This window comes from Ambystoma mexicanum, chromosome 3p (genome assembly GCF_040938575.1).
Source record: "Ambystoma mexicanum isolate Mex_15411 chromosome 3p, UKY_AmexF1_1, whole genome shotgun sequence".
NCBI lineage: Eukaryota > Metazoa > Chordata > Amphibia > Caudata > Ambystomatidae > Ambystoma > Ambystoma mexicanum.
In genome coordinates, this window is record NC_090925.1 from 1,086,635,568 (window position 1) to 1,086,656,924 (window position 21,357).

Here is a 21,357-nt window from a genome sequence, read left to right on the forward strand (position 1 = left end):
GCACTGTGGAGCATTTCAAGGTATTACATTAATTCAAGAGGTCCCTGTCTAGCTAACTTGGCTGTGAAATACATTTTTCTAAACAGCTCATTTTGTTTTAAGACTGGATGGTTCCCCAAATGGACATACCATCACGACACACATCTCTGAAGGTCTTAGCTTGTCTGGTACATTTAATTATTCAGCAACACCATTTGTTCACAACCCCCATCATTTTGGCGATGTGATCCCATTGCCCTGTGGAAACAGAGAAATAATATGAGGCCGGGAAGCCCAAAAGGAAACACACAAACACAGGTTACAAAGAAACATACAAGTGCTTTATTTAAAAGCTACAACAGTTACCAAGTCAATTGACAAACGGATAGCTATTGGGCTCTCAGAATAACATAAAGAACTTCAACGAGGGTTCGATGTGTTAGTGAGAGAGAGCGCACATTGGAATACCCGGGCTTTTTATTCAATTTGTCCAACCCTTGGCCAACCCTCTTGCGGGTTAACCATTCTAGGAAACAGGTCTTTGGGTTCCTTGCCAGGTCAATCCTTTAATATATGCATTTCGATTAGTTTCACTGATATAGTTGTACATTTACATATAGGTCAACGGTAGGACAAGGTCTCAGTTTGCGACCCCGACAAGTGGTCTGCAGGCATATTAATTATTCAGTTGTACGGAGGTCACAACGGCCAGAATCTTACTCAGAATGTCATTTGGCCTCCATTTTGATGTTCAGGGTGACTTCTACATCACAAGAGAACCTAAAATGGCGGCTCAATCCAAGATGGTGACTTACATTACTTTCTCTAAGGTCAAGACCTTGTCGTGGAGTTTGTTCGCACATGATGTTTAGACAACTTGGCGTAGGCCAATACACATACAATTGTTACAATAGGAGGCATAATATTGTTTCTATTCCGACAAACCCTCCTTTTGGCCTATGCCAAGTGCTAATATCATTTCTGATGTCTTTGTAAATAACTCCATGCATTGTCGTCCATACATCCTGAATCGTTATCTGTAATATCTATAGCCATTAGGTCGTTCACCAGAACCTCTTGTAACACAAACTCTTTAGATGCTGTATCCGGGGCATACATTTTGTGCCCTATCGTGCTCACTGCCTGAGCGCAACATCCCCCTAGCATTGCACATATACTGGGTAGACATTAGATACAGCAACAAAGGAATAGCAGGATTCCCAAAACAACCAGTATAACAGAAAGCACCTTCGAACCCCAGGATCGTAGAGAATCCCAGAACCAAGCACTAATACTCCAATCTCCCACAGGAACATGCACTTCTGAACTGAGGACGTGCAAGTTCTGTATTGCTTTAAAAATTGTCGGTGAGGAATCTGGAACGAAAACACAGCAAGCGGACCCCACTAGTTTACATACTCCACCACGTTCTGCCAGGATGACATCTAATGCCATCCGGTTTTGGAGCGCTACCAATCTTATTACTTTCTGTTCCAGTGTCATATTGTAGAGTATATCCGTGGTCCGGTTGATGGTTCTCTCCAGTACTCTTGCTAGTCCCCTAATATTTTCAGAATTTACTATCTGTCCCCAAAATGGCACAACCGATTTTGTTATATCTCCCAATATTTGCCCAGGGGTATCTCCGTCCTCGTCCCGCCGTGGGCGAGCCTTAGAAACTTCCAATGTGCTAGCTATGAATACCCCAGGTAACAGGATTCCTAAATAACAGGTTCCCTGCCAGTCCTTGGGCAACCAGGGAAATGCTGTACTACCGCAGATGAAATAGACAGGCCCCCCTACATACAGAGGCCTGTTCTCTCCGGTCAAATTTACAATGTTCACACAACCTTCAAAATCTCCCATTGACCGAGTGCCATTTTTTTGTACACAGAAGGGGACTGAATCGGGCTATGGTTAATAGAGTAGGAATGAGGCAGAGCGTCCTTATTGCCTATCGGAGCCATTTTAAAGGAAATTAGAGTTTGGAAAGGAAGAGACAGTTTATCAGATGGCCTAATAGAAGCAACATTAGGTTTACTTCTATTTGCAAAAAGCGAGCATCCCAGGGGAGTCAATTCACGTTTCTCAAAATCATTTAAATTAGTTCCATCAAAGTTCCCTGAGATGCTGTCATTCCAACGGCCAAAGAATAGTGCTCTAAGAGAGGCATAGCAAGCAGTCGTTAAAGGTAAAGGGTGAATATACCATCCTAGCCCCTTGTTCCCATGTTGCGGTAAATGGGTGCAAATCCAGCAATTACTCTTATTAAAAATGGCATGCGTTGAATTCATTATTATCATTAAAGTGTTATTATGGTACTTTCGTCTATGCTGGGAGTCCCTGGGTGACAAAGTATGAAGGTGTACAGAGGGAGTCAAAGCAGTGGGTACAATTTCAATTGGCAGAAGAGGCTCTAGAGGATAAATTTCTTCGAAGTACCAGAGTCCCACGGCAGTAACTATACAAATTCCAATTACTATTAACACAACACAGCAATACGTTTTCGGGGCCCAGGCACATTGTTCATTGTCCGAGTTGGTCTCCCCCATATTTACAAGTCCAATGCGAGCAGCAGTGGTGGAGGTGGCAGGCATCGTAGTTTCTCAATCGACGACCCCAATGTTCGTTGCTGGCAACACTACGGTCGCGCAACTTCTTAGTCCTTCCCTAACCCTAGCCAGCAGAATCCCCTTTCTTTCAAAAACTCTCTTTTGCAAGAACAAAAACTCTTAGTGACTCTTTTTCTTCTCCAGATGCACAGGCAAAACCTGTGCCGTAGTTCTATTTTCGTCGTCGAAGGTCGTACCTGGTGATTCCCGGTACTGTTTGATCTGGAAATAAGGTAACGTCACTTCCTGAGGGAAGCAACGTATCAGAGGCGACGGAAGTCGCAGAACTTGAAACAACGTTTTCCGGAAGTGATCTTTCCAAAGAGTGTGGAGACGAAATTGACTGTTCCCCAAGCTCCACGGGCTCAGAGAGATTCTCCGACACACTCACAGCGCTATTTGCTACCCCAGGATTTGAGATTGTAGCATCAGCGAGGGGTTCTGCTTCTTCTGTAACGTGTGGCATCGGGTGAGGAAGTTTCTTGACATGCGTCACGTGGATCCAATGCTTCTTTCCAGCCGCCCGCACTGCTGTCTTGGTGACCAACAGCACCTGGTAGGGTCCCCGCCAGCGAGGCGCGAGGCAGGAAGACCTTTCGTAGGCCTTCACCAGGACCCAACTTCCAGGCTGAATATTGTGTCCTGGGCCCGTAAACCGTACAGGTAAAGCTGATTGAACCTGATGATAAATGAGGTACAGATTTTTAGTCAACTGGTTACAGTAGTCTACAAGCAATACATTTTCAACCTCCCTCAGGGCTTTGGGCTTCGGAAGACCCCAAATATTAGCAGATCTCCCCATCACTACCTCAAATGGAGAGAGCCCAGTCTTAGTTTGAGGTGTGGCACGCATGGCTAACAATACAATAGGTAAGGCGTCCGGCCATTTTAGTTTGGTGCCGGCGCATGTTTTAGCAAGCTTATTCTTTAGGATACCGTTATGTCTCTCTACCAACCCAGCACTTTGAGGATGTCTAGCCGAGTGAAATCGCTTTTCAAAGTGTAACGCTGTGCATATCTGCAAAATTACTGCTGCAACAAAATGGGGACCGTTGTCCGACCAAATTACTCTTGGCAGCCCAAATCGTGGAAAGAATTCCTTTACCATAGTCTTTGCAGTGGTCATGGCAGTAGCATCCTCAACGGGGAAAGCCTCAACCCATTTACTAAAAGCACAAATGATCACAAGGACATATTTTAGATTGTTACACCGTTCCATTTCAATAAAATCAAAGTGGATGACCTGGAAGGGAACAGAAGGAGGCCCAAAACTACCCCTTGGAGTTACTGTCCCCTTCCCCACATTGTGCTGTAAGCAAATCATACAATTTTGAACATAGCGCTGTGCGATCTTCAAAATTTTATCATTTACCCAGACTTGTTCTAGCATTTTCGTGATCTGCTGAGCACACACATGCGTAGGACCGTGTGCCATCGTAACCATCACCAGCACATATGAATCAGGGAGCAACCATTTCCCTTCAGATGTATCCACCCAACACCCATCGTCATCTAGTTTCCCCATCCCTTCGGCCCACCTTTTAGATTGTTCTATCGTGGCATCAGCTTGGATATCTCGCACAGACCCAATACCCTCATCCATTACATAGGCATCTTTTGTTTTGTCTTAGAGCATACATGTCTGCGCTAAGGTCTGTGGCCGTTTGCCTGGCTATCTGGTCAGCAAAAGCGTTCCCTTTTCCCACATCATCTATGACCTTACGATGCGCTGCACATTTCATGATCGCTAACTGACTAGGGAGCGAGAGTGCCGAGAGCAATTGCACTATCAGGGGGCCATGCTGAATCTTGGCCCCATGTGAGGTTAGGAACCCTCTATCCGACCAGAGCCTCCCAAAGTTGTGAGCCACCCCAAAGGCGTACTGGCTATCAGTATATATGTTTACTGTATGCCCTTCGGAGAGTTCACAAGCTCGGGTCAACGCTATAATCTCTGCGGCCTGCGCGGAGTTATGCGGAATTCTCTTAGTTTCAACAACCGTACTCAAGGTAGTAACTGCATAGGCAGCTGTAGATGTACCATCTGGGAGTTTGAAGCAGGAGCCATCACAAAACAGCTCCCCTTCCGCATTGCCCAAAGGAGTATCTATAAGGTCTATCCTGCCCTTCGTTTCTTGTTCAGTAGTATACAGGCAGTCATGTGATTCTTCGTCACCGCAAACAGTATTTTGCGGGAAAGGTAGGAGTTCAGCTGGATTAAGAACACAACACCTCTTAATTTGAATGTGAGGGGCAAACAAAGTTAATTCATACCTCGTCAGCCGTGCAGAGGTGAGGTGCTGTGTTTGGGTTTTATTCAATAGGACATCTACAGAGTGAGGTACCATCAGGATTAAATCATGGCCTAGGACCATTCCCTCACTCTGTTTTACAGACGCGGCAGCAGCAGCGACAGCTCACAAACATCTTGGCAAAGCACATGTGACAGGGTCAAGGGCGGAAGAGTAGTATCCGCACGGTCTATTCTTCCCTCCGTGTTGCTGTGTTAACACAGCCAAAGCACATCCATCACATTCATGCACAAACAACACAAAGGCCTTATTGTAATTTGGAGTACCCAGAACCGGTGCAGAGCATAACGCGGTTTTGAGAAGCTCAAATGATCGTTGATGTTCCGACTTCCATGCCTTCTTCGTCAAGGCCAACATCGGTTTTATCACTAGTGAGAAGTTCGGGATCCACAGCCTACAGTAAGAAGCCATACCTATTAAGGCTCTGACTTCCTTCTGTGTATTTGGAACAGACATGCCAGAAATGTGTTTTATTCTTTCAGGTGTCAATCTTCTCCCCTCCTTTGACAGGAGATAGCCTAAATAGTCGACCTCCTGACAACAATATTGACATTTTTTTAGCGAAGCTTTATGACCGTGTTCAGCCAAATGAATAAGCAACAATACAGTGCCTTCTTTACAAGCACTTTCAGAATCTGCAGCTAAAAGCAAGTCTTCGACATACTGAAGCAGTGTACAAGTAGATGGCAATTCAAGGGTGTCAAGCTGCTCTTTCAAAGCCCTACTATAAATGCTTGGACTTTCAGTATAACCTTGAGGTGCACGAGTAAATGTGAACGAACGTCCCCCCAAGGTGAACGCGAACAAATATCTACTCTCCTTGTGTATAGGAATACTGAAGAAAGCATTCTTCAGATTCACAACACTAAAGTGCGTAGCTGTAGCAGGGATCATCGTTAGTATCGTTGTCCCATCGGGCACAATTGGAAATTGTGGGGCGACAACTTTATTAATAGCACGTAGATCAATTATGAAACGGAATGGGATTGCATTGTCGCCTTTCTTGTACACGGGTAAAATCGGGCTGTTACATAAACTACTTGCAATCTCTTCAATCACTCCTCGATGCACAAAATCGGAGACAATGCACTTCAAAGCACGCTCGCCCTCAACTGATATTTTATATTGCGGAATGCGTGGTAGTTTAACTCCATGTTTCAAAACTATTTTAATGGGTTCAACCTGTAGTACCCCGACATCATTGTCGTCGACCGCCCACAAACATTCCGGGACAACGCTAAACTCAGGAGGCAATGGTCGAGTCAAAAACTGAGAACTGGGAAGTTGCTGTGGTGAAACCGTCAGTCGCACTCCGTCAGAGGAACAATGAATTACTGCATTTAGTTTTTTCAACAGATTTAACCCCAGCAAATTCTCTCCACAGTTTGAAGTCAAGAGGAATGGACAGTGGTCCGTAAAGGGACCCAAAGAAACAGGCACCGGCGAAGAAACCGGACAAGCGACTGGTATGCCAGAAAACCCTACAGAAACATTAGTTTGCCCTGACAGGGGAATGTTTGGAACCCGAGAATGATCAATGGAGCACTTCTGTGCTCCAGTGTCTATCAAGAACTGATGTTTCCTATTCCCCACTAACAATTCAACGTAGGGACCTTTTTGACTAACGGGAATAGGTGAGGGTTCCAAACCCTGCTTCGGGCAATCCTAACGAAATAAAATGTTGTCCGAAGGAAGCTCTTCAGAAAAGTAGGCAGCAGATGGGTGATCAAATATGTTTCTCGTGTCCACACTCGAAGTCTGATTTTCCTGTGAAAAAGGTTGCTGAGGATCTTGCGAGAACTGACCTCTATCAGGGCCCCCCACTCCGGGGCAACCTCTACGTCGTCTACCCATACTCCCAAATGTGTTGTTTGACCTTTGTCGAAGGACGGGGCACTGTGCACGCCAATGACCTTCCTGGCGGCAATAGGCACATTGATTAATATTCACAGGACCCAAGGGAACGTTCCCTTTTGGAACATACTGACCTCTGGTCTGTGAATTACCTCCTCTGGGATTTCTAACAATTTGTTGTAACAATACTTTAGTCTTCAAATCTCCTTTCCTCTTCTCTATTCTCTCTTTTTCATTATTAACACGGTTCTCATAATACTGAGCCATGTGTAAAACTTCAGATTGGGATTTCGCCTGCCAAGCGCTCTCAGAGGACATAATCTGTGACTGGATGTCAGGCAACAATCCACGTACAAATTTGTCCACAAAGAACCTTTTCCCAGACTCTGTGCCCAAGTCCTGTCCACTGAAGTCAGAGAATACCTGTTCGAATCTATTATAGAATTCGGTGGCACCTTCAGTTTTTCCTTGCACACAGGCCGTAAGCTTGTCCCAAATAATTCTTTTCTCAGGAATTATGGTTTTCAATTTTGCAACAATTCTATCAGGCAAAGTGAGTATTATCTGAGGTGGTTTCTCACCAGCTGGTCTTTCCCCGTCAAACCTAGTCATGTTAGCCCACGTATCTCCCAACCCTGGCACATCGTCTATTGTTCGAACCTGCTTCCATAAATCTACGGGCAGGAGTACAGGGAATAGCAAGTCAAAATCACTTAAGGTGAACACAGAGGACTGCAAAACGGATTCTATCTTTTTGTAGAATCCTGTCGGATTTTTCCTAATATCGGGAATTGATTGTCTAATAGTGTTCACTTCCTGTCGCGAAAACGGGACGTGAACAAATTGCGATACATAATGTGCAGGGATGTCCACAGCGGGTGCTCCTGTCCCTACGTTAGCGGGAATCTCAACCTTTGGGACAAATGTCAGAGGAACCTCTCTCATTGGCAACTGAGATATAGGTAACTCTGACCGCTTACTAAGCAACAGAGCCAGGTCGAGCGCTAAGGCAGTTGAAGAAGTGTCGGGCGAAAAAGCCCTTTTGCAAATACCCAATAACTCTATGGGACAACTAACCTTCTTCCTTACACATTCATCCTGCAGGTACTGTACCATTACCTGAATCACCTTCCTCTGCATTTCTACTGTATACTGACTATACGTGTCATATACTTCATCCAGCGGTATCGATGAATCCGAGATCCATCGAATCGCATCTTTGGTACAAATTCGTACTTCCTCAGATGCCGATTTACGACACAGAAGGAACCGTTTCTGTACATACATACTGTCGTCTTCACCATCCTCATCCCGTAATCTTTCTAAGTCCCTCCTATACTCAAATAACCTCTCAAAATGACCATGTACTTTCTCCTCAGTGTCCCTCAAAAGCGCTAAAGTATTCAGATCCCTCAACCCTTGTGGGAGATCCGTATTATGTAATCTACCCCACATTACACATAAATGAGTCCCCAAACCTTCAATAAAAACATTTTTCTTGGGAAAATTGCCCATATTTGATAATGTGGAGAAAACGTCAGCTTGATCACCTCTCTCCATACAATGCTTAGCCCATGCAAATAATTCCTGTTTCTTTCCTGCAGAGACAGTATTTCGAGTAACAATCTTTGACCCCGCACCCTGATCAACTTCAGTCAGTACAGAACCACTCGGAAGCGGAGGTGCGGGCAAATTCAATGGAGGTGCGACTATCGGCGCAAGGGGAAGGGGTGGTAGAGTAGGTGGAGGAACAACAACTAGAGGAATAGGAACAATAGGTTGTACAGGGGGAACAGGAATAACAGCAGGAATAACAGCAGGAATGGGCAGAGCACCAGGGAGAGGATCATACGGAGGTGGCGCAGAGGCACCAGGCCTGCGTTCGTTTAACAATTTATCAATAAATTCTTCGGAAACATGAAAATCTTTAGAGGGATAGATTTTCTGGATACCGAGTGAGAAAGTCCTATCCATATTTTTGACTGACTCTGAATGTTTTTCCTTATCATATAACAATGCCTTTTCGGCATTTGTTTTATGACGGCGTGCATGTTTATCCCTACTTTTAAGCTGCTGCAACGCTTCTTTTTTCCAATTCCGCAAAACATCAAATGCTGCAGGTCTGGCCTTCTTCTTTAGCAAGACCGATTCTAGGTATTCAATACGGGGGATCTCAAACTACCATTGATTGGCCACTGAAATTTGGAGGCATGTCTGGTTTGTCTGTGCCAAATATCATTAAATACTATACTTCCAATGCCATGCTTACAGTACATAGTACACGCCGGCGAACCCTCCTGTGGTGCCGGGCGGCTAAATTCCAAAGATTGTCGATCGCTGCGGAACAGAGCCCTAAAGCAGCTAGACAATTTCCCAGGCATTTCACAAAAATTGGTGTTACCTGGTCAATAATTGTGTCTGCAGATACAATACGCCAAATTCAAATTGTCAGGGTTAAATTAAGAGTAGGGTCACGACTACACCTGACCAAACCTAAGGAGGACCGTACGGTTTACCGAACTTACCTAACAAATTTTACCTTGTGTTTGGTGGTTTCGACAAATCTGCCCGGCTCAAAAATGGACCCTCATCAAGATGCCGTGACAGACCACACGACTATCGTCCAAGGATTGGATCGTGCAGCGCTGCCGAGGTATCGCGTCTCGTTCGGTCGGGCCCGCAGTATCACACCGTCCGATCCCGGTTCGATAGTCTGCATCAATCCTTCAATGATCCGGCATCAATCTTGAGGGTCCCTATTCGGGCGCCAACTGTGGAAACAGAGAAATAATATGAGGCCGGGAAGCCCAAAAGGAAACACACCAACACAGGTTACAAAGAAACATACAAGTGCTTTATTTGAAAGCTACAACAGTTACCAAGTCAATTGACAAACGGATAGCTATTCGGCTCTCAAAATAACATAACGAACTTCAACGAGGGTTCGATGTGTTAGTGAGAGAGAGCGCACATTGGAATACCCGGGCTTTTTATACCATTTGTCCAGCCCTTGGCCAACCCTCTTGCGGGTTAACCATTCTACGAAACAGGTCTTTGGGTTCCTTGCCAGGTCAATCCTTTAATATATGCATTTCGATTAGTTTCACTGATATAGTTGTACATTTACATATAGGTCAACGGTAGGACAAGGTCTCAGTTCGCGACCTGACAAGTGGCCTGCAGGCATATTAATTATTCAGTTGTACGGAGGTCACAACGGCCAGAATCTTACTCAGAATGTCATTTGGCCTCCATTTTGATGTTCAGGGCGACTTCTACATCACAAGAGAACCTAAAATGGCGGCTCAATCCAAGATGGCGACTTACATTACTTTCTCTAAGGTCAAGACCTTGTCATGGAGTTTGTTCGCACATGATGCTTAGACAACTTGGCGTAGGCCAATACACATACAATTGTTACAATAGGAGGCATAATATTGTTTCTATTCCGACAGCCCAGCAGCCCCACTCCAAAAATTGTTTCAGCATTCCTGAGACATTTTATATATAAACGAGCCACTTCCTTGCACTGGTACAGTAATTGGGGCTATAGCCACCACCCACCAAATTGTGAACTATGTTGGCGTGAACTAAGTCACCTACAGTGCTGTCTGCAGACAGGACATAACACAGATAATAAATGATGTCTGGGGCGGCCCGGCAATTACTTCTGTAAAACACTTCATTCTTAGCAATAGCTGTGCTTTTTCGTATGCATTCTTTTTTAAGCAATGGAAATTGTGATGGGATGTTAGCACTAGTTTTTTATTTTATTTTTCAAAATTCTATAACGCAGACATGGCTAACAAAAGCATCAGAGCGCTTCATAAAAACATGGACAGTATAGGAAAAGAAAATATTACAATAATGTTGTAAACAAAATAATTTATACAAACATTACATAACTCCAAAATGTCTTAAAACAGTTCAAAGGATGGCCAGTGGGGTTCTAATTCAGTATTTGTACTTGCATGCCAGGGGAGTGTTTAGAAGGGTGAGAGGGGACAAGACAGCTCATCTTCACACAACAGTCCTTAGGGATCTGGTTTCAGAAGTGGAGGAGAGAGGTAAGGCTGCTTTTAACATTGAATCTTCAGCAGAAGAGTCTCACTGAGAGTTTGCGTTAATGAGAGATTTGGACTCAGCAAACATATTACTATTTTCCATAATCATTTACATGAGACTTCAGGGAATATTTTAAGGCAGCACACGGCATAAGGTAATGAGTTAAACAGTTGCTGTTTACTCAAATCCCTACAAGAGTCCCATTCAGAAAGGTCTCTAATGTGTGCTGTCATTGAAGCTTACACTGCTTAAATGTGCCACAACTGCTCCTTGGTGGGAAACTCTGCCCCGATGCTGTCTGCACTGCAGATGTTAGGTAGGGGAAATACTTGCCCTGATGCTGGCAGTACTTTATACTTATTCTGTGATTCTGACGCTTGCACTGTTGTTGCCTGTGCTGGACCTGTTGTGGGAGCGAAGCCTCCACTGCTGTTATTTGCTCTGTTGCAGCTTTCACTGCTGTCTGTTATTTGCACTGTTTCTGTTTTGTGTGGGACACTTATTCTAATCTTTCTGTGCAAGGTAACTTGTGCTGTTGTTGCTTGTGCTGGCTCAAAGTTGTGCATAAAGTTTCCATGGCCACTTTATCTCATGTTTTTTATGCAGGAGGGAAGGCTGCTTGCTGTGCTCTTTTCCTACTGTGTGGCAGGGAGGGCTTGAACTTGCACCCTTCAACAAGGGAAGTGTATAGTGCTGCTGCCTGTGCTTAACCTGTTCAGTTAATGTGCAGAGAGTGTTTACTGCGGCCTTTGCTGAACCAATGGTAGCCATGAGCCAATTTGCATGACGATTGTCTGTGGTCTTTGCACGCTGCAAACCTTCAGCACAATGGGGTGCCCATGCATTTAAGTAACAGGGCTTCCCAGACGGTTTTCATCAGCAGTGGCTACAAAGGTATGAAACCATCACAAGTAGTAGTAGTACGCTTAAAAAAGTTGGAAATGGCTGAATCACATGAATGGGGGTCACTTTTATGTTGTTGTGGGCCACTTTTTATTTGACTGCCTGGGCTTGTTTCTTGTCCCAGTCCGACCCTGCATAGTTCTATGCTACATGGCATGTGAAAGACTGGCTACTGATCATCAGATAGAAGCAAAATGGCCGGGCATGAAGCAGTTCACATTTAACAGTTGTCGACCACCAACGAATGAATAAAAGGATCCCCCAGGGACAATCCACTACCGGAAACCCCGAAAATAAAGATTCCATTGATTCCACGTCAATAAACACATTTTTGTGAAACTTTTTTCACAAATACCAATGCACTGTGCGTTACAAGTTGCCGCAAATATGAATGAGTATTACCAATTCCCTTGGTGTAATTAAACATTGATAGGTCTCTCTGTTTTCTATAAAGTCTTCCGATGTTTTAGATTTTGGCAAAATTATCATCTACACCCGGAATCTGAAGATCATCCGCACCCCGGCAGAAAAGAGAGACACCCCACCAAGACAGTTCAGGCAGAAGGAAGAGGACTCAGGAGATGTGGCGCCTGCATACACAGTCGGGATGGAAGGAGATGGGGTTGAAGGTCACAGGACACTGGAGGATGGGAACGGTCCATATGAACCCAGCCGATACTTGCCGGTAAGTAAGAGACAATAGTCTCCGCCTAGCACCACTGTTCTATCTTGGGCTGATGGGTCAACAGCAAAAGAGAGATTCTCCCCAAGGTGGGGCTTTCTGAAACACCTATCAGGGTGGCTGAGAGCCAGTCTGGTGTTGGGGTTAGTTTGGGTGCGGGTGATAGTATGCCCATTTATTCATAGGGCGGTTGATCTCTAGGAGTGACCACTAAAAATGAAGACTGTTTGGAGAAGAGAGACGGGACGGTTTCCTTCTGAAGTTCCAAATGCCATTTGGTTTTCGGTCATGAGTTTCTCGCACCCCAACATTGTCCTGTTCTCTGGATACTTCCTGTTTCATATAATCCGCCATTTTACGATTACTGCAAACAAGAGGGTGAATAGTACATGAATGCATTTATAAAGAGCAAACTGTGCTAGAGAGCCAAAACACTGTATAAGGAGGGTGGGAGTAGGTCCCTTTACCTCAGAAATGTTTCTGCAGCATGGATTTTGCATCTCAATTTTTTGAAACGGGTGACTCAGTGGCGTGACAAGGGTTCCCAACTGAACAGTAAAAGGGATTGCCGGAACAAGAGTGGAAAAGGGTCTGTGGAAGAAGGAGCAGGGAAATAATTACCCCAATCCAGGGAGGATAGGCAAATAAAATTTACTGAAAAGCAGGTATGGCGTGGCGGGGAAGGGTTGGCCAAGGTTTTTAATTTTTAACTTCAGCACAGTTTCTGTGACTTTTGGACTGGAGTTTGGAATTAACAGGGAAGGAGCGGTAGCGTGTCTCAGTTTCTCACGGGAGGAAAGCATGTTTTAAATGTAAGGGTCCCTTAATCAGGCACATGACTGCAACGTAAAATATGAACTGAATCCCTGTAAATTGCTGTTTGATTGATTTGATGGCTTATATATCTTGGAACTAACTAACGTCCACCCTCCGCACCCCGCCTTTTCTCGCTCTGGTTGTTTCAGGAGGAGGATGCTGTCCATCGATGCTCCCAGTGTCGGGGATCAGGCTCGGCCCCATGCTCTCTGTGCCATGGCAGCAAGTTTTCCATGTTGGCCAACCGATTTAAGGAGTCATACCGGGCTTTGCGGTGCCCGGCCTGCAACGAGAACGGCCTGCAACCCTGTCAGACCTGTACCGTGTGATGTCTATCATGTCTCTGTGTGGCATGCACAGGGAGCCATTCAGCTGGGCTAACGTTCTCTTTATTGTCTCCCGCCGGCAAACAGGACACCTATGCAGTGGTTATAGCCCAGCTCACATATTCCAGCCCAGGATATCGTAGCTACCCAAACAGGTCTGGCATCATATCCATCAAATGACCCAGGCTGGTTTGCGCAATGTCCGGACACTAAACTAATTTAATGAGGAACTCAGAAACATTAATATTGAAACAGGAGTGTTTTCTCATCTTCCACTCTTCCACTGGCATTTCCAGGGAGTTTTGAAATTATCTTTGAAGAAGCATGTATTGGATGTGTGGCACTGCCATTTTAATAAGACACCTGGGTCTTTTTTTGGAAGAGGTTGCTTGGTCTAGTCCAGGGGTCTGAAACCTTTGGCTCTCCAGATGTTTTACTGTACAAATCCCATCAGCCTTTGCCAATATAGTGAATGGTGAGGGATCCTGACAGTTGCAGGAAAAACCATCTGGAGAGCTGCAGGCTGCAGCCTCTTTGCAGTGAGTAACAATGATCCCATAGCTCCCATTAAATGTGATCTAAAGGGAGACGTCTGATGAACCCAGTATCACCCCTTTAAACGATACTTTTGATGTGTGTATGGAAGACCTAATTTACAACTTTGAAGACACGGGTATGTAACTTAGAGAAGTCCAGATTCTAAAATGGCTGTCATTACACAACAATGATGAAATATGTCAAATCTCTTTTGAAAAGAAAAAAATAGCTTATTTAGTTAATGCCATGTTGAATTGTGTACGTGTGTGTGTGTGTGGGGTGTGTGTGGTGTGTGTGTGTGTGCTGTTTGCATGTGAAATGTTGTAATGAGGTTGTCTATACAAATGATCAACAGTTATAATATTCAGATTATCATATAACAAGAACTCAAGACCCACCTCTTCAAGGAGTCTCTCCCCCTCAACACAAGGCCATCACGTCGCCCCTCGCGCCACCTGACTCGCTAAATGCCACCTGCCCCTCTCCTCTCCACCGCCCGGTACAGATGTACCCCTCCTATGTGCCCTTCTGTATCCTACCCCCCTGCTGTATATCTCTTCTGTTCTTGCCACTGAAAAGCGCTCTGTTATGCATCTGTAAAGTTGTACACCTCTGTATGGTGCCCCGTTATGTGTCTGGATTGGTGTGCAGCTCTGTAAAGCGCTCTGTTGCTTCTCGAAACTAGGTCTGCGCTCAATAAATACCATAATAATAACAACAACAATCTGGACCTTAAAAATGCTTGGTGTGACTGGAGGAACTGCAAATGATACCTACCCATATTTAACAAAAAATTAAACCCTACATTAAATAGACTGGACAGTGTTGAATCATAATAGGTTTAATACATTGAACATAGATTCTTTTTAAATGGGCAAATAAAAAAAAAACAAATGAAGGTAAACACATATCTTTAAGTGCAAATAATATATTCAAATGTTAAAACTGAAGGACCGGGAGTGCGGGGGGCTAGATTCTTTTTGACTAAAACCCGGGGAGGCTTGACTCTTTTTGAGTAAAAGATCCGGGTGTCTTGATTCTTTTTAAGGAAAGTACCCAGAAAGCTTATCTCTTTTTGATGCTGGCTGTTTCACCTTTGGCATTGGTAAATTTGGTAAATTTCCAGAAACTGCACCATCTAATGTCTCTGCATTTATAAAATGCACACCACAAATTGAAATATCTTAGTGCTTAAATAGTACATACTAGTGTACAGGCTTGTGTACACGGGACAAAGTGCAGGCTTTCATTCACACAGTAGGACCATTATATATCCTAAGCCTACAGCTCCCTCTAGCAGTGGCAACAGACAACTCTACGCAAATTGGAACACTGTATATCCTAAAGCAACAGCTCCCTCTAGCAGAACATTATGTGCGTACAGGCAGCCTCTATTGCGCATGACGGCATCGGACAAACATACACCTAGCCTTTTATTATTAAGTAGATAGTTATTATCCAAAGCATTAGTTGTTATTTTACTGATTTCAGACAGAAGAGCCGAGTTCGCCATGATAGATTCAAACCAGTGGGTGATGAGTAGATCACCAGAAACCGCAAAACCACTCACATATCCTAGATAGCAATTATGCTACTGGTTGAGTTCCAGTCATTAAAATGTGTTTATTTCATTTTCACATAAACCATTTGCAAGATACAGGATTCACTAGTTTACAGAATACACACAAATAGCACACAACCAATATCTGCAAGGATTCCATACTAACAGATTAAAAATGGGAAAAAAAATGTTTTCATTTATTTGTATGCAGGAGGAACAATGCTCTTGTGAACACAAAAGAGCGTACAATAGATACGAAATCAGATTTGACCGAAACAGTGGGCTTCTTACAATGGGGTGAGTTCAAGCTATTTTCTGACCAGGTTGTGGGGGTGTGGGGTGAATAGAACAGTCACCACAGACAATGCATAAGTGGACATGCATAGATTAAGGAAAACCAACATTGGACATTTTTAAATGAAAGTAGGCGATACAGCAAGCTGTTCTTGGGATGTGACCATGTTGGGAAAAATGTGATGACAGGTGCCCAGTGGGTCTCCCTAAGCGAGAGGTATTAAAATACATAAACATATTCTTTGTTTTTTGTAAGAACGGTATCCCAAAAGTCGCACATCCTTATTTATAGACACACATTTACTACTAACATCATCAAAAAGCAAGAAGACGTTCTCCTAATCCGAGACACAGGTGTTGGGAAAATATTTAAATCACACCCTGCAACAATCCTGGATTTAGGGACCATCAAGCTATTCTTTAGAAACTTGGTTTGGATACGTCTATTGTTTTCCACCTTGCCAGTTCTTCATACCCCACTACAGGACACAGCACTGCACAGAGTCTGCACTGTACAGAGGGTATAACGCTGAGAGTTACCATTTAAGTAAACCTAGCATGCCACCGTTTGCATGGAGAGCATGGAATGATACATTTTGGATGTGACTTTGCCAATGTAAGTCAGATGCAAATCTTAGACTAATGTAGTAAAGTTGGCCCACTACAGGGAATTCAGTGCCTGCAATTCATTGAAATTGGCATAGCTTCAGCAGTTCTGCCGCATGTACTCCTAAGGCATGATTTCACAGAATTACGATTGAGATTCCTGAATCTCATAAACTTTACTTTGGGTGTAACCAGCATTGTCAGTGCATCATCCCAGCCATTTGCCGAGAGGGGAAATGACATCTACAGTAGGATACAGCTCTCTTGCACCACGTGTGAGGCTGGAATGAGCAGGTTCTGAACACACCTCTGCTGTGAGGAATGGAATGAGGCAGTTCTTTTTGCAGTGGGGCCGTATCTGACTGGATTCCAGGGCATATCACACCTTCATGATTATACTCTATAGACAGCAGGGCTGGCCTTAGGACAGGGCCACCCGGGCGGCCGCTCGGTGTGCCATTCAACGTCTCTCCCGAGCTGGCGTGGTGGGAGAAGCCGCGGAAAGCGCCCTATTGAAATGAAATGCGCCCCACTCTCCGGGAGGGGTGCATTTAATAACAATGGGCGCCGATGCTTTCGCATCAGCGTCTATTGAAAAATGTGCTCCCCCCCCCGCATGAACAGGGGTGCGCGGGGAGTGCCACATTTTTCGTTTTGCTGCACAGAGTGCTGCGGCCGCTGAGGCCAGCCCTGATAGTCAGATCTTTACTCTCATATTCCTCATAACTGCCCATAGAATATCCCACTGAGCGCAACATGATAGATGTCTATGAAGGCCGGCACATTCTTCCACCCTTCACCTTAGTGTACCCTTCCATTATCAGATGGAGATTTAGGCCCTGAACCCCAGTTCTGAATGTTTTCCTGAAGCCATATTGGTAAGAGGTGTTCCCACTGGAACCAATCCTTACAGTGCTTTTAGCAGGCGCTGCCGAATCAGAGTTATGGGGGGACAGCATGCAGGTCTCCCTCTACGCCCTTTCCTTGAATATTGGGTGTATGACTACATTGGCCTGAAAAGGGGGTAGATATTGAGCAGTCGGGATAGCTTTAATTAGGCTGGCTATCACAAAGGTGCAAAGATCCAATTTCTATTTAAACAAATGGATTGGTATCCCTTCTGGCCAGGCTGTCGATACTCACCCTTTATGTGGAAAGGTTGTCTGCAATGCCTTTTACAGTAACCGTTTCAACCACATTTCACCGGGTACTTCTCCTGTGAACACCATGCGGAAGCGTGCATTAGCTCCTGGCTGTGTTAATTATGCAGAGTTTGGGCACGGGCTGCACACACCTCAGTCAACAATCTTCAACGTACTTCGCACCCTTCCTTTCCATTAATGGTATGTCATTTTATTACTTCGTGAAATGTGTATATTATGTGGGTTCCTGCAATGTTTTGCAATGCAAGGTTTCCTGCAGCTTCCGCAATAGTATCCTGTCTGATGGATAGTGAGTGTGACATTGATGCAATTTGCTATGTGGGCTTTATTTTTCTTCTTTTCTCTCTTTTCCTTCCACTTTGGGACCACTAATGACTTCCAACATGTATAGCATGCTCAACAGGTGTGCATAATTAAATTGTCGATATGTTATGCTGGTATTACTTTTGGACACGCATGTGATTACTTATTGGGGTAAAAAAAAAATACAATTTGAAATCATAGTCCCAGTTTTCACCCCAGAATCATTTGCACATATGAAACGTGTAGGTCTGCATAAGTTACTGACGAGGCACCAAAGTTTCAAGGAAAAGCTCCAACAATGCCTTGGCCTTATGTAAAGCCACGTGAAACGCGCCGAAGCTGAAAAAATTTCGATTCCGGTTTGGGAAAAAATTGAGAAAGAACTACATGGGATGGAAAAGAGGTGCGTAGTTGCAAATGGTTGCATTGTGTGAGCTAGTTGCCAGCTTGCCCCATGTGCATGCTGGGACATATAGGCCCAAACATTTACAGAAAATAAATAAACCCACAATTTCCAGCATTTAAAGTGATGTTGGCTAAATGTATTCAATGTGCTTCTAGAGTATGAATCTAGCTGGACAGCAACGGAGTGCTGTAAGGGTTAGAGCGCCTGTAAGGAACTGTTTCATCAGCTAGGTCTACATTTCCATCCTAAAAAGCCAGGACTGTATAAAACGGTCTCTGGTGACCTGGGATCTTTTGACACCTATGCATTGTGTAAGGGTGCAGAAGTAAGGCTCAGAAACAAAGGTGGCATTGTTTTGGTTATACACCTTTATTTAATGAAAAGGGTTGGGAAAATAGCTTATCTGTCCCTGAAGCTAAGAGAGGTTTCGCTGCCTCAAAGAAAACTAGTGAAAATGTCAGGATGGCAAAATAAACATTCAGCCACTGTCATGTCCCAAAGACCTACTTCTGACCCTAACACTAATAACCTACATCAAATGTGCAAGGGTGTTCTCTTGCAAGTAAAGTGGTAATGACAGTTTTTCCCAACAGAAAAGTTCCCAATGTCTCGTGTGATCAAAACGACAAAATAAATGTTCCACAATGTATAACTCGAAGGATTAGGGGTTACCTCTGTTCCCCTAGATTCCTTCTAGTTCTACTTTCCCTTTCTTTACCTCCTTGGGTGCCAGACCCTGTATCTTCTTGGATGTACAGCACTGTACTTTAATATTTTCATATGGGTGTGAGTTCTGTATTGAACCAGCTTGGTGTACTCTCCTGCCAAGCATAGGTTTTCTTCTGATCTGTCTTCTTTGCTTTCAGTGTCACATACCCTCTTTTTCTCAAATTCCCATATGGGTGTGGGTCCCAGACTCACAATTTGTGGTCACAATAGCTTGGTTTACTCTCCTGCCAAGCATATGCTCCCTTCTGTGCTGTCTCTGCTTCTCTCAGGGACCCAGACCCTCTTATTGTTTGGCTCTCATATGGGTACGGGTCCCAGGCTCGCAAAACTCTTTGGTAATAGCTTGGTTTCCTCCCCTGTCAAGCATATGCTTCCTTCTGTACTGTCTCTATTTCTTTCAAGGTCCCAAACTCTCTTATTCTCCTGCTTTCATGTAAGTGTGGGTCCCAGCCCCTCTTATCTCGGGTTCTGCAGTTGTTTTGCGACTCCTGCCGGACCTCTGAAACCTTTCGGTCTGCCTGCATACCTTTTTCTATAGTTTGTGTCTTCCAAGCAGTGGTGCTTCCCTCTGAGGATCTGGCAGCGTTTAAGCATTCTCTGCAGTCGGCAACACCTTCGCCGGTCAAACGACGACTGGGTTTCTCTTCTCGGTCACTCCGCCAGACCCTTCTCAGGATGGTGCTTTGCTTTCAGGCAGCTTTCCAGACTTTGGGGCACCCGAAGGTTTGCTTGGCTAGCATGCAAATGGGCTCCTTCTCCTTGGACTACCTTTGTGCACCCGTTCGCCTCAGTGCACAGCGTCTCCTGCAACAGTCCCCTGTTCGCCGTGTCAGAGTCTCCGGGTTTCCTCGTCAGAGGATGGCTCTCTCCATGTTGGCTACCCTCTTTAGTTTGGTATTTCCCTTGACCAATAAAATGTGGTGAGAGACTAGACCGTTCAATCTGGTTCCCTGGAGTGATCGTCATACTCCGGGTCATCTTCTTCACAGTACTGGTATTGGAGTTATATGGGAAACAGTTGATATTTTCATGGCCGCTATTCAGGTCTAACATACCAGGTTGGATGACCTCACAATAGATGACATTGGCACTGATTGATAACAGGGAAGGAGCGTTTGGCTTGGGGAGGAGGGAGGGTCCAATAAAGCAGAGGAATACCACGTTCTCTGGGTATGGACATCCCTAATCCCATAAGGGGCTTCCCTCAGGGGCACCACCCCAAGGGGGACTATTGTACAGTGGATGCACCGCTCTGGCCCCATGGGAACGCCCCCCCCCACTAGCGGAGAAGGAACAACATCCACAGATTCCTCACAACTGTTTTTATCCCACTGCACACTAGAGTTTGTAGTCATATTGTTACAAATCATAAAAGTGAAATTGTTTAGTAAATGCAGACAGTTAAGAAATCCAAATAGAACCAACATAATCTTAATGCTTTATTTCTTTCATTCTTTCCTGCACTATTAGATTTAACGAAACGTAACCACCCACGTTTCCATAGATTATCCCATTTCCTTTCATGGGCGTCTTGAGTGTGTGTTTTTTTAAGATCAAAACCAATTGCTGTCTTTATTTCCTGAGCGAACCAGCAAATTACCGGTGTGAAACACTAAAACCTTCCCTTTATAGTTGACATTTTAAGGATTTGCAGACTGTAAATTCATGGCGGCTTGCCACTGAACACTTCACCTAATATTTTACAAGGAGTATTCACACACCAGAAATAATGAATTGTCATGATTAACCAGAGATGTCTCGAAAAAAGAAAATGCATTTTTTAAAAATCTGAATGTTTCATTTCTGATTTTAATGTATAAGAATGTTTTATGTCACTGTAAATAAAGATGAGAAGACACGCCTGATGTCTAAATCCTCAATCAAGGCTGCTTTGATTATGTGTTGCTGTGATGCTTCTAATAATTGCTTGTGTCTTTTTCCAGAAGGTTCCTTGATACAACAGCCTTTTATCCATTTTAGGGAACAGCACCTCAAATATATATACTTTTCTGTTACACGGCAAGGAAATATGTGCATGGGTATCGAGGAGTCTTCTGTGCAGTGGTGACTGGTGACTTTTTGTTTTTGGCACATATTTGCAACAATTAGCAACTTTATTGCAAAAATGAAGGTTGCAGGTAAGAGAGAGTTGGGAAGAAGCATATCTAGTTAGCATGGCAATAGGCAATGCTTGTTATGCATTGCTTGA

The 21,357-nt window shown here is 44.3% G+C and overlaps 1 protein-coding gene across 1 annotated transcript in view; it reads left to right on the forward strand.

The window, feature by feature from the left end:
* GRXCR2 (glutaredoxin and cysteine rich domain containing 2) overlaps positions 1–21,014 on the forward strand; it is a 149,638-nt gene extending 128,624 nt beyond the window's left edge. Inside the window, exons 2-3 of the mRNA XM_069652451.1 lie at positions 12,180–12,410; positions 13,373–21,014. Coding sequence (XP_069508552.1) covers positions 12,180–12,410; positions 13,373–13,552 — 411 coding nt within the window. The 3' untranslated portion in view covers positions 13,553–21,014. The remainder of the gene's footprint in view (positions 1–12,179; positions 12,411–13,372) is intronic.
* Positions 21,015–21,357: the final 343 nt, after the last annotated feature.